Below are 14,492 nucleotides of genomic sequence, written 5' to 3' on the forward strand. Positions count from 1 at the left end.
GAAAACAGACAGGCGGCCATGCATACAATGCAGTCGCCCTCCAAACTCACTACCAAGCTGACAAACTGAGTGGGAGAGAATAGACAGACTCACACACACATACAGGCAAAGTAAAATCAGCTATCCGTGGCAGATGCACAGCGAAATAATAAGAGTAAAATAAACACACACACACATATTCACACACTTGATGAGTAGATTTCTGCAAGGCTGGTGGAGAGTCAAACAATTTCTCTATGACAATCTCATAATGACACATCATTTTTACTTGACTCTTGAACCAAAGGAAGCAAAACAGAAAATGAAATGAAGGAGCCCTGCAGTGTCTCTCAGTTAGCCTTTTATGTAATTGTTTTGTAATGTAGCAAATGAAACTGGTTTTCAATATCCTACTTCTGTCATCCACCTGCCGACTTGCCGTTCAGTCATCTGTCTTCTGTTCCTCTGGCTGTCTATCTGTCATTTACTGCCATCAGTTCCATTGTTCTGTGGCACTTAATAAAAAGTGTTAAGGGGACGCCTGAATTGCTCACCTGTAGAGCTGGCACCCCATTTACCAAGGTTTCTGCCGCGGCCCAGGGTTCGAATCTGACCTGTGGCCCTTTGCTGCGTGTCATCCCCTCTCTCTCCCCTTTTCTTGTTACTATCAATTAAAGGCAATAAAAGCCCAAAGAATGAAATAAAAGTGACATGCCATTATGAGGAAGAAGTGTTTGAGGTTTCAGAGAAATAATAAGCATTGATTGGCTTTAATTTAAACACGACTCAGCTGCTTGTGGACAGTCACTGTTAGCTGATGCAATCAATGGCTTTGTTTACCTCCGGCCAAAGAACTAATGGCTTGAACAACGACATAAATTGCCTCAATTATACTTAAGTCAGCTTGTATTTAGTAATATTCATTAACAAACTCTTTCCCTGTGTGTGTCTGTGTGTGTGTTTTTGTTTCCAGGTTTAAAGCCAAGTTGTGGTTGTGTGAGTCCCATCCCCTGTCCCTGGCGGAACAAGTTGTGCCTATCATCGATCTCATGGCGATCTCGAATGCCCTGTTCGCTAAGCTGCGTGACTTCATCACTCTGCGCTTGCCGCCTGGCTTCCCTGTCAAGATCGGTGAGAGCTGGGAGAGTGAGATGGATGGAAGGAGGGAGGGTGGGAGGTTAAAATGATGGCTGGTTAAATAAAGGGGATGATGGGAGAATGAAAAGTGAATAAACAGATACAGATGGATGGAAAGGAATGAAGACAGAGGGAGAGAGTGAGTAAAAAGGACAGAAAAGATTGCAAATTTGATCACTAAAAATAACAGGACTGATACAAGGACACGCATGGTTAACTGGATGATGAGACTGATGCAAAGACACAAGAAGTTAACACATAACTTAATGATAGCAATACGAATGTCATCTTCTGCTCCATTTCTCTCCACTCCCTGCAGAGATCCCTCTCTACCACATCCTGAACGCCAGGATCACCTTCAGCAACCTTAACGGCTGTGAGGAGGGGACGGGCGTCCGTGCCGACAACGAAGTCGGGGTGGAGGGGGACGGACAGAGGGACGCCCCGAGGACAGACACCCCATCTCCGGGCAGTGACTCCTCCAGCGTCTCCAGCTCCAGCTCCACCAGTGAGAGCACACTCCCATACACTCTACAGTGTCCTCAGCTGATAAAATGACTCCACTAACATTTACTGCAGAGCCTGGGCCGTACTTCACTTCACAAACGGAGTTTACTGCTGCCTGATTGAGTTATGAGTGGTATTTATCACTGATGCAAGGTTGTGTTCTTTGTGTTGCGTGTGAGATTATGGCTTACTTTAATCATCCTATCACTTGATCAGGATCCCAACGGGCAGGTTTAAATCTGCAGCCATGTGGAGGGGAGATAGAATTTATTGTGTGACCGCTCAGAAGGAACCTCTCTGGAAATCCTTGATGCTATCTTAGAGAAATGCTTTACACTGAGTTATAGTCCTATGGAAATACACACAGTTGAGTAATGGAAAGATTTTGGCAACAATAATATGGTGGGAATATTACCTAATAAATTTGAAATCTGTCCTGTTTTTCCTTTCCTGTTCTCCTTTAGTCTAGTATAATCTCCTACACTGTTAGCTAACACTCCTTCCCGTCTCTTGCCCTTTAACTTTTCCCTGTGTGCTGCAGTGTCATGTCGAGGCGGAGAGATTCCCCCATGCGTGTTTGAGGCCCCACCTGGATACACCATGCTAGGAGGCAAACAGAGAGACAGCATGAGGGAGGAGGAGGAGGATCTGCTGCAGTTCGCCATACAGCAGAGTCTGCTGGAGGCCGGCTCTGAATATGATCAGGTGGGCTGACTGTGACGCTCCTGAGAGATCATCTTCTGTTCTGATATGAAAGAAACAATAGTCAGACATCTTAAAACAAGATCTTATTTAACTGAATGTTAATTTAGCCCCGCCCCCTCCATGGTTACAGCTGCTATTCCTGTCAATCTTTCCATTCTCACTTGGCTCATAATGGAGTTTACAGTGATAATTTGGGACAAATTTACCATTCAAAAATCTTAATTGTCGCAACAGTGACATTCAGACAGAAGAAGATAAAAGTAGGCTTTTCATTTCTAGCCGCTGACCATTCATTTTATCGGCTGAAATGACAACTAGAAGCTTAACAGCTATAGCTCCCTGCCACCAGCTGATTTTATAATGTTTCTAGCTGACTCATTTTAAAATAAGAACTCTGTAAAAGGCATCTTAAATACCAGTAGAAGGCATGTAAATAAAAATTTGCATTGTTCTTGTCTTGCAGTTACTAACGAGTTAGCCTCTAGTACTATAAGCATTATAAGAGAAAATGTAAGATCAGAATGTTACGCAAAAATAACCCAGTTTGTCTGTTGAGTTTACATGCCTCTTCATTATTATTATTTACAATTAACTTGTAATCCCAGATAGTAATGCAGATAGCTACTGAAATGCTCATTGGCTTTGGATGATGCTCTGTTACAACTGTATGTTGTGAGCTAGTTAATTGCGAATGTAAGCTAACATGTGCAGTTGTGTGTGCAACGTTTAGGACGATCTATCGGCGGAACTGGAATAAAATATCCATGGGTATCTTTTTTTAATTAGTGTATTATTCCCCTGACAATAAGAATCATGTTTTTGTTGCCTTAGAATGAGGCGCTTTTATCTACCGAGGGAGCAGGTCATCTTCTACGGAGGCCGCCACGTTGAACCACCATGTTTCCACAGTAGCCTAGAACGGACAAACCAGATTCTGGCTCTGGACAGGGCCTTTCTTGTTTTTAGTCAGTTTCACAGCCATCATAGTTTCTCCTACACACTAGGAACGAGGGCAATGTAATCTGCAACTACACTGAAAGATGCCACTAAATCCTACACACTGGTCCTTTAAATGCTGAGGATCTCTCCTACTGTGGCCACGTGCACACCACTTTAGCATGAGACACTGAGAAGTCCAAAGCTTGCAGAGACCTACCGTGCCTAATTTCAGATGCTCAGCAATAATTGGAAAATCACTGCTCAGGGGAGGGGCTTAACTAATGGTCAATTATCTCACCTTGAGTCTCCTTGTAAAGCACCTAATGAGCACAGATTGCAAAAGGTTTTCCATTAAGTTTTCAAGATTCTCAGAGCCATGTTGCTTTATAAACCCAGGTGCATCATATTCCCCCTATAAAACACCCAGTACAAATTACAGCAGTAAATTCACCAATAAGTCAAGCAAGACCAAGACAAATAGACACACTGAAGCAAGAAAACAGCGACCAGTTTCAAAATAAAAACAGTCAATAATGAAGTAAAATCAATAAGTAGAATAAATTGCCTGTGATGTGTGGAACCCAGACCCATTACATTCAACACTACCTCAGGATAGGTACTGTTTTGAAATCCCTGAGATCCAGGTCCTGATAGTCCTTGGCCTTGTTCCAGAGGTACAGAGAGAGAAATATAAATAGGCTTGTTGAGAAAGGTCAGAGAACATCCTCAGAGTTTTCTTAGCTTGGATGCAGGAGGAGGAGGTAGAGAAGACCAGGCAAGGTTGCGGCTGAGGATTTGTGCAGTACTTTGTACGATCATCCTCAGCAGCCTGCTGTCTTGAGCTGTTGTACCGCTGCTTTAAACAGCGATGAAAAGGTGGTGACACTTTTCATTACAGCTCTAATTCTGAAGCAGGACAGGTGTTAAAGGACTACAGTGCTGACACTGCATGTTTTACAGCATTAACTACTGTAGAAATCAGGCTTACGCTACAGCCCGTCATCTTCTGAAACACACCGTCCGGTTGTAATTTCCCACAATTCATTCACAGTTTCCTTTCATTTTACTACAATGTGAAACCTAACCTGCAGTGTCATGAAAGTTTATTCATTCAACATTTTGTTCATTTCTTGCATTGAAGTAGTTTTGACTCTCATGTCTTGGATGTCAGAGTTGCTGCCATCACTTGAACATCATATATTATCACAATAGATATAATTGTAATATAAGATTCATAAATACTCACTGTCTTGTGGCCTATCTCAACAACATTTTTAAGTCTTCTTACTTGATTTTCATAGTGTACAGAAATGGAAAAAGGACTTGATAGAAGGTATGAACAGGGCCAAAGCTGTGGGCCTCACTTGAGCCCCCCACATACACATTCCCTCAACCCATTGTGCCCTGAAACCAAGCAATATTTCTACACTGGAATACTAACCTGCCCCGGGTTTGCTTTATGTCAGTGAGTTTGTGATTACTTTGGAAAGTATTTCGGAATTTGCACCGGGTAAGCATAATATTAACTAAAATATTATATTAAAACCAGATTATAAGAGAGGTCCTCAAGATTGAGTATAAAGTGCAGAAGGCAGCTTAGGACCCTTACTATTTCAGTTGTTAATTTAGCTTTATTAGTGCATATTACTAAATAATTATGAAGTTAATCAAATTACTCGGCCAATTGGTTATCCAGCCTAGGGTAGAAAATAAAAATCTAAAACCGTATTCTAGTCTGTTGAAATTGATTACTAGTAGCATGTCCAATTTGTTCAAAGCCAAAAGCACCAACCCCAAATGAGTCAGTGTTTAAAGGTGCTGTATAAATGTGGACCTTTATTTTTAACACGAGTTTATCCATATTAATAGCAGTATCAGTATTAATATTGCTTATGTGTAGTAAAGAAGCAGGGCCGGGATCAATCTAGTTTGCGTTCAGTCAGTTGATAATTCATAATCAATCCAGCTGGCTGTCTCTGTGCTGTGCTGTGAGAGGTACTTTAGCATACATTAACAGGGAGAAAAGCCTGTAGAGAGGATGCTGTTGTTTTACATGCACCCCCATCTGTTTATCTGTGATGTTTTCTGTCTACCCACTTCCTGCGCGCACTCTCTGACTTCCCGTATGGCCTCCTCTTTGTTTTCTAGGTGACCATCTGGGAGGCGCTGACCAATAGCAAGCCAGGAACACACCCCCTGTCCTGTGACCCAAGTCGTCTGGAGAGGTCAGACTTTTATCTCATTCACCTTTTCTATGTCTGTTCTTTTCTTTTTTATCCCTTTCTCTCCACCTCAGTCATGTTCTCACCTCCCTCTTTGTTGTGGAAATGACTGTATTCCACATTTCTCTACCTTCCTTCCAAAGTGCAACCCCTCTATTATCAGGAATCACCAGATAAAGTTCGATAGAAGCATCAATTGTTAGAAAATAAGTGGGACTTTTATCTTCAGAGGAGCTGGAATCCTCAAAAAAACGTAAATCTCCATGACTGTCAGGACAAAGGCGATATTTCCTGCCGTTCCTTCACCGTTATTGTCTCTGACTTCCTCTCACTTCTGTTATGTCATCGTTATTCTTCAGTGTCTTCCACTCTTCCATTGTATTTTTTCCATGGAGATCTTTCTCTCCATTCCTGACTCACATCCTGTATTCCTGTCCTCCCCTACTTATCCATCCTGCTATTCTCCTCTCATCTCCTGTCTACTGCGAACCACCATGTGTGTGTGAGTGTGTGTGTATGTGTGTGTGTGTGTTTGTAGAGGGAGGGGGGTGACTGAAGGATGAGAGAGTTTCCTGCTTCCACAGTCGATAGTACTGCTGTTGACTTTAGCCTGTTATCTTTAGACTGTTTGTCGATGAGTGGATGGATACACAGACAGACAGACAGACAGACAGACAGACAGACAGTCAGACAGACAGAAATGTCCCTTTTACCCACCTTCTGATAAAATCTTTCTACTGCAGTGTTTATTTACACCAATGTTATAATGTTGGAGGGAAACTGGGTGTTGAAAACATTCTACTCCTTACTGTTTTAAATATTTTTTGAAAAGGTCATAAAGGTTTGTGTAAATTACTTTAAGCTGTCCTCCCTCCCTGCCCTTGTGTCAAGAAAGAAATAATCCCAGGAAACTAAAATGAACTTAAGAAGAAAAGAAAAATTAAACCAGTATGGAAAACATAGTAAGTCCCACTGATAAGGCACTCTTTATTATAATGGTTTGTTAAGTTGTCAGTAATACAATTTGGGTTGCCAGGTTGTGAAAAATGACCTGCATGACATTTGCTTTGTCTCTTTAGCTATCTTAACATCTACACATTGGCAAACAATGTAGCATTAAAGTTATCATAGGGTCTTTAAATATCTACTATATGTTCATTCTGTGTGGATTTAGATAAGTTAACTGTTCCGCCTCTCATTTCATGTAAATCATCCACTTTCACCAATTTTTGTCAAAAATGAACTCATTAAAGATAGGTCACTTGTTCTATTTAATACATTTCCTAAACAATATCAAGCCAAACTCTTCCCGGGAGGATCAGTTTTATAACAATTGTTTCATTTAGCGACAATCAACAATTTTCTCACATATCTCTCTTTTTCTTTATTTTCTTTATAATAAGCCACCAATTCTGAGGATACACGTGTGAATAAAGTCATTATCAAAGCTTAACAGGCCGAGAGAAAAAGTTAAAAAATGAATCTGCAGCTAATATGAATAAGTCAGTAATAAAGGGATTTTACAATTACTGTTCAGTCTGCAGTTGTAAAAGTTAACAAAGCTCTTTTCCAAAAGACGCTGAGCGGTCCAGTGGAGAGTCTTCCTCATGAACTTCCTCATAGACATCAGCAAAAGGGATTTTTCACAACCTGGCAACCTTAAAACATTGTTGTTTATTGGTTGTAGTTGATCTTTTAAGCGTTAGCAAATGATTTATTAAGCATTCATTCATAAAATCTTTATTAGGGTGCCCAAGTTAGCAAAGCTGGAAATTCCCAATCCACTGTGACCTTAACCTTACACTTCCCCCTGTCGTCCTTCACTATTCCCCACCCAGGACCCAGCACAAGCCCGCCCCGCTTCTCCAGCCTCTGCTGCCACCCCCCTCAGAAGAAGCCCACCCCCACGTTGCAGCTAAAAGCGAGCAGCTGCGCATCGCCATGGAGAATCTCTCAGCTCGGGAGCAGGAAGAGGCGGGAGCTTCGGGCGGCCGGCAAAGAGGAAGAGGAGCTACAGCGCATTATGCCAGCTGTCACCTCATGGAGAAATGAGAGGCTGAAAGTGCCCAGCAGGGATCTGAAAGGGGGGGGTCTGGACCAAGGACAACATGGGGAAGAAAAAGGCAGCACAGGCAACCTTTAAAACTTAAAGCACACTCTGTAAGTGGCTGGAAAAATGATATTAGTGGTTTCATACGATCCAAATCGGCCTTCTCTTTTCTCTCCCATCGCGTTAGTCAGACCTTTCCCATGAAGGCCATATGGTGATGTGGCTGTCCGCCGCTCAGAGCAGCCAGAGAGGGATCTTCAGTTTCCTCTTTTCTGGTGCCACGCCGGTCACTTTCTTGACCCAGTGCCAGTTTACGAACAACAATAGCATCCAATACAAAAAGTTTAGTGGAATGCTCCTTGGATGAGTGATTTCTGTCCTGTTTGCAGGTATGTGTGTGTGTGTGGTGTGTGTGTGTGTGTGTGTGTGCGTGTGTGTGCGTGTGTGTGCGTGTGTGTGTGTGTGTGTGTGTTTGTTTTTCAAAACCAGCTCTCCGCACAGGGGTCAACAGATGACCCACTGTCCTGAAAACATAGTGTGTTTGGCCAACTCTCTGCTCCAGCACTAACACACCTTCTGCCACTGAGTCGTGTGGTTTTCAGTCTTAACTGTGATTTAAAAAAACAAAAAACAGCTTGTGTAAAAGGAGCAGTGAACCATCCAGGGACCAGTGGTGTGGAGAATACCGTTAAACCTTCTTGGTCAAGTTGAGTTGAATGTCGACAAACCATCTGACTTCCTCAGTTTGTAATGAAAACTAATTTTAAAAAAAAAACACGGACTGGTACATTTTATTTGATTTGCACAAAATCCAGACGTACTGTACTTAGCTTGTGGGTGGATCACGTATATGACTGTTAATGGACGTAGACGACAAGTTTGAGCACAAAACTAAACTCAGGCCAGTTTTAGTTTTAGCCTGACGTTAGGCTGCAGGAGCACAGATGTGATGATGAAGACTCGGTGTACTATCTAACCTGTATGTGACTGTGAATGAGTTTGTGGCAGGCCTGTGTGTAATACAAACAATAAAGGGACATGATAGTGGTTTATAAGTGGATTGTGGAATAGAAATGCTACTAAAAGATATTTTCTGTATATTTGCATCTTCTCACCTTACATGAGCGGATGATTTCTGTATTTCTGTGTAGTCATGGTACAGTGTGTGTACAATATTTCAGCATGGTCTGCACCCGTGTGAGGTTCATTCTGTCTGACTCGATTCTAGCCTGGAGACCTGCAATATCAGAGCACGCTCTCTGAAGGAAGATGTACCCTGCAAGAATCACTGTAGAGGCTACTGACAGCAATTTTAGGTTATTGCACCCCGATAGCAAATTGGTTACATAACACAACATGCTCTAAAACAAAAGCAAATCCAAAAGCGGCAAAAAACAAACAAAAAAAAAGCATTCAGCTCTCGGATGGAAAAGATTGTTGAAATCCTGGCTTTCATAATTGTAAGTAACTTCATATTGCAGGGCTAACACAAATGTTTTGTTGCGAGGGGCGATGATGGACAGGGACAGCTTGTTTCTTTTTTCTTTGTTAATTCTTTGAAAGTAATGTAAAACTTTCACACTCCAATATCAGCACAAACTGAGGAGAACCACCTCAGGCTTCTTTCCAATTCATAGTTAAGCTTGCCTGGTTGATAAGAAAAATATTCCTTTTTTTACTTTTTAAAAAATGTTGCAGAAAAGAGATGCAGCAAGATGTTTTCATGGTGTATTCTGGGAAGTGAGTTCAGATAATGATTCAAATAAAGAAACATCTTTTGGAGCAGCAACGCATGAGTGGGTTGTTTTTTTTATCTAGTTTTATTCTACAGCTTCCACGTGCTTTAAATCCCTTGACCCCCCCCACACACACCCTGAGTTCTACCTGCAGCCTTCCACTGTAAGTTGGTTTTGTGGTTCTCTCGAGTGACGGACGGTGACAAAAGCAATTAATTTCTCACAAGATAGGCAGAGCTGCAGCACAGTCGGCACCAGAGAGAGCTGATCTGTTTTTAGCAGCTTCCACCTCCATCATCCTCCTGGTGACATGGATTCCCAGCGCCTCAGCCTGATCCAAGGGGGGGTTTTGCCTGCGTTATTTTAGGCTTGACAGGGAGCAAAGGGACAGCTTAAAGACTCTAAACCCTCTAAGAAATACCACTCAGAGCACCCCAGTGCTCTCTGCACTCTGTGGTGGGTTGAAGAGAAAAGGGAGAAAATGAAATCATTTTCCAAGTGAATCAGCAGCCACAACTTCTCCACTGCCCTGACTCAGCCCGACATTATGAATAACATCAGGACGATGGAAGCGCTGGGCTGCAGGGGTGTGTGAAGTGAATTTGTAAAGAGCCACAGACACAAAACAAGGTGTGTGTCAGAGACAGAGTGGCTGAGAGCATCAGTATGCAAAGAAGAAGGACGCCAATCTCACCCTGGGAGACAAACACCCGCTGTAACCCTCTCTCTTCTGCTCCACTGATTTTATTCCTCACCATTTCCATGTTCACGACAGTTCAACTTGGAACACACACGGTGTAAAAAAAGCCCTTCTTTAACCCATCTGCTCTGTCTACTGAAGTGGATTTAATTTGTGAAATCATCAAGGGATTTTAGCTTTCCTCTTGATTCACTCAGACCAGCACAGCCTTTGGTATTCTTACACTCCAACACAGGAAATGAGAAAATTGAAAATGTCGTTTTATAGCTGATTTATTGTTATTTTTTTATTAAGTCTGGTCATTTTTAATGTCATTCTTTTACGGTCAGTGCTGCTATCTGATCTGTGTCTGTGTGTGTGTGTGTCTCAGCAGGGGCCCCGGTGGCCTACATCTCAGTGTTTAATTACCCACATGAAACGGTAGGTAAAATGTCAGCCTGAAATTAGCTGCACAGGGAACTGATGGAGATAGTTTCCCCTAGGAGACGGGATTGACTTGTTCAAAGGAAGAGACTTTCAGTTGGAAATTACAGGTAGAATTTATTTATCAATAATAAAGTTATGACCTTGATTTTCACCAGTTCAAATGGAAAACTGGAGGCCTGGTTGGTTATTCGAGCATGCACTCCAAGTATTTAAATAGAGTTACACTTTCAGCACATTGACTTTCTTTTCCACCTTCTCTGGTGCCTGAGGATATGTTAAAGTCTGTAGTTCTGTGCCTGGCCAGCAGGTGGCAGTAAAGCCAATGCTATGTGTGAGATGAAATGTACAGAGTCACTGGAGTCAAAACAAACTCACCATATTTATTTACTGCTAAAGCACTGAATAAAAAAAACAAAACAAGATATCAGCTTTGTCCTGGTTTAATTAAAAATCTGAATAAAGACACGTCTGTCCACTTTGAACACAAAAACAAGCATACAGAGACAAGTCTACTGAGATCAGTGCAAAAGAATCCTCCCCGGGATAAGAAACAGATTTCAAATAAAAGAAAATCATCTAAATAGTAAAGTGCATGTTTGGAGAAAAAGCCCCTCTTGTAGTCTTAGAAACTCTGAACAGGCATCGAGGGTCAAACACTGAAAACAAACGCTTCTTAAAAAAAGTGAGACAGACACAACGGGGTGCATACAGTATGCACCGGTTCAGTCTTCGTTTGGACATTCATATTACATTACTGTACATACAGACCTGAACTCCAATTGAAACAACACATCCAGTGGTTTACATGCAAACATGTTCATCATTCAGTTCGTACACACTATACATACGTCGGAGGTTACACAGTCTACAGTTTACTTGCTACACATTCACCCGCATCATGCAGCCTCTTTCACACATCTGCGCAGCTCCAGTCGTGTCCGTTCCAGTCCATTGCACTGAGGTTACATGGTATTGTATAGCACAGTGACAGCTCGCTGCTTTTTCTCAGCAGACGCTTTGCGAGAGCGTCTCGACGAGTGTCCCCTCCCCTGCTGACGCGTTGCAGCGACCGCGTTGCCCTCTGGCTCCTCCCTCTCACCCGTGTCATCTCTTGGATGAGGGGTGGGGGGGAAGCAGAGGGAGGGTGAGGAGGACGACTCGTCCAGACCCCCGCCCCCGTGGGACAAACCGGTCTTTTCGACACAAGTATTTCGGGCCAACACTTTCTGCTTCTTCCAGGTGTCGTCAGGGTGAGACAGGCACTTGGAGAAAGAGTCCTGGGAGTGTGATGAGGGCGTCCTGCTGTGCGGCCTCAGGTCCAAGTCGCTGAGGTCATTGGCTGACAGCTCCAGACAGTCCAGTTTAGCCAAGGAGGCTGACCGCTTCATGAGAGAGGGGGGGGTGAGGCCTGCCTGCCGCATGCGGGCCTCGAGCTCCATGGCTCTGTGCCACCCTGCCAGCTCCAGGAAGCTCTTCCTCTCTTGCTTCTCTCGGAGCCGCTGGCCTACTTCCAGGCCAAGAGTGGTCTGCTCAGGACTCGTCCCTTTACAAGGTCCCGGCTCCGTGTCCATAACGTCTCTCAGGCCCTGAGGCTGGACCACCTCCTGGTCCTGTGTGTCTGTCGTCTCCAGGCTGACGCCCTCATGGAGGAAGGCCTGCAGCTCCTGCAGCGTCTGCTGAATCCTCTCCAGCTCCTGGCTGCCACGAGCCAGCCTGCTGTGGGCATCGCAGCGGGCCCCACAGCCCCCCCGCTCGTCCTGGGAGCTGCACTCCAGGCTCTTATCGGTGTTCTCTGTGTCAGACTCCTGCACTGTCACTCCATCCAGAGTCATTTGGTTTGAACAGGCCTGGGGCAGGGTCTGCTGTGGCTGGTTGTGTCTTTGGGACTGGGCTGAGGTATCTAGAGATGATTCTTCCAACTGACTAGTAGAAGCCAGTGATGATGTCAGCATATGGCTATCAATGGTAGGCATAGCACCAGAGACTTGGCTGATATTTGAGTCAGGGGAGCATGAAGGGTTCGGTAGGTTGTGTGTGCCTGAGGCGGAGTCGAGTCTTTGAAGCTCCGTTTGTGACCCGCTATGCTTCTCTCTGTCTTTGGACTGAGCGGATACAGCCGTGATCTCTCCCTGAGTGATCCTTTGTTCTGTGGAGTTCTGAGGGAAGTGAAGGGGAGGATGTTCAGTGTTCAGGGGACACGGTGACAGTCTGACGGGAGGGTGTTCAGCGCTGGGGGAATGCAGGGGGGATCGCTGAGAGGCAGCCATCTCCATTTCCTGCCTCAGCTTCTGCTCCAGCTGCTTGGTGGCTCGCCGCACCGAGCCCGCCGGCCAGTCGCACGACAGCACGGAGGGAGGCTGCGGGTGCGGAGGTGGGGTTAGAGAGCCGTGCGTGACTTCACTGGTCTCGGCCTCCGTCTGAGGTTCCGGTCGGACGAGCTGAGGGCTGTGGGAGGACGGAGGGAGCGACGAAGAGGAGGAGGAGGGAGTAGGAACGCAGGAGGCAGGGTGGCATATGGCTTCAATCTCCGTGACAATATGGCGGACTGACACTCCGTTGTCGTGGTGAGGGTGATGAGTTCGGTCAGGGCTGGCTTTGTCGACGCCGTCTTCAGACTGTGGAGACGCCTGAGAGACAGAGAGAGAGAGAACGAGAGAGAGACACATGGAGATAATCAGTCAAAGTCCTGTAGTGTTTCTGTATTGTTAGCGGATTTGTGAGGCACTGACAGTCTTCCCTTTATTATAAGCAACATAAATAAATATAAATAACTTTTTAAACTCTACATAAAACTGCATTGCTTCGACAGAGCGATAGAAAATGAGAAAATTAGAGGAGACATAGTGGGTGATAAATGTACCCACATTATCGTACTACTTCCAGCAGGTGTCACTGTGATTAATACAGATTTAGTTCACTCAGTTCATTTGTTAGCTTGTAGACTGGTCTGGTCAGATTCCAGTTTCATTTCCAGTCTGATTACTTACAAGGACTGCTATCTGCTGTTTATATCCCAGCCTTGTGTGTTTGTATGAAATGGTGCTACACAGATCAACCTAAACTTGGGAGTGACCAACTACACACTGATTTGACAACACACTACTTACTGTAAAGCTAAAACCTGCTCCAGTATCCCTACCAGATGATGACTGATAGAAGGAAGGACTCTGTTTGTAACTTCATTTTATGATGTTTGGCTAAAATAATATCACAATGTGTCCCTTTTCTGCAGCTGAATGGCTTTCGCCCTTTTAAATGTAATATGCTTTTCCAGAATATTAAAAAAGCATGCTGCAGTGACAGCTGTGTGAGCAGACTGGGGCAACTTTTGCATGGAAAACTGTAACATGCACACAGACGCTGTTCAGTACACCCACAGGTGCAAGAAGTGAACGGCTTTCTGGATAAGAAGTTACACTAACTAAGACGAAATGCTGATCCCGTACCTGACTCATGCCATTTCCCTGCTCCTCATCTTCCCTAGCCTCAGGTTCTCCATTTTCCTCGAGTGACAAAGATGTCCTTTGTTGCGCCTGCTCAGACAGTGTCCGGGATCTGCCGTCTTGGGACAGGCCCAGAAACTTTTCCCTGGCGCTGAAGAAGTCAATACTGTCTGCGCTGTGGCTGGACGACCCATCGGCATCGCCACGGCTGTCCAACGCACCGCAGATCTGTGACTCGCTGGGGTTGTTGTTGTCATCGCTGGAAGCAACGGGAAGAACCAGGGGGAGGGGAGGGATATTTGTAGGGCTGACGGGGCTGTGTTTCTCACTCGTTAAATCTGATAATGATTGGTCTATTTCGTCCGAGTCAGTGGACCCCAGAGTGAGCGGGGAGACTTCTTCTGAGCTGCTTCGCTCAGGCAAACTGAGGGACAGTTCCACTGGTTTGTGTTTGGGCACTGAAATGGACAGATGTGTGGGAGGACCCCAGTGAGCACGGTGGAGTTCGGGAGTAGGAGGTAAGATGTGGAGTGATGGTGGAGGGTGGGGCAGAGCAACAGGCACAGTGACAGCCACGCTCGCCGAATTGTCCAGTCTTTCCTCTGGGACTACAGTGGCTGCTCGCGGTCTGGGGAGGGGGAGGGGGAG

The 14,492-nt window shown here is 44.6% G+C and overlaps 1 protein-coding gene across 1 annotated transcript in view; it reads left to right on the forward strand.

Annotated features, from left to right (window-relative positions):
* The window catches only part of ankrd13b (ankyrin repeat domain 13B), a 37,883-nt gene extending 30,342 nt beyond the window's left edge, over positions 1–7,541 (forward strand). The window contains exons 11-15 of the mRNA XM_035680415.1: positions 953–1,110; positions 1,436–1,624; positions 2,165–2,328; positions 5,416–5,492; positions 7,328–7,541. Coding sequence (XP_035536308.1) covers positions 953–1,110; positions 1,436–1,624; positions 2,165–2,328; positions 5,416–5,492; positions 7,328–7,541 — 802 coding nt within the window. The remainder of the gene's footprint in view (positions 1–952; positions 1,111–1,435; positions 1,625–2,164; positions 2,329–5,415; positions 5,493–7,327) is intronic.
* Positions 7,542–14,492: the final 6,951 nt, after the last annotated feature.

Source organism: Morone saxatilis, unplaced genomic scaffold (genome assembly GCF_004916995.1).
Source record: "Morone saxatilis isolate NCDOM2014 unplaced genomic scaffold, NCSU_SB_2.0 Contig8, whole genome shotgun sequence".
NCBI lineage: Eukaryota > Metazoa > Chordata > Actinopteri > Moronidae > Morone > Morone saxatilis.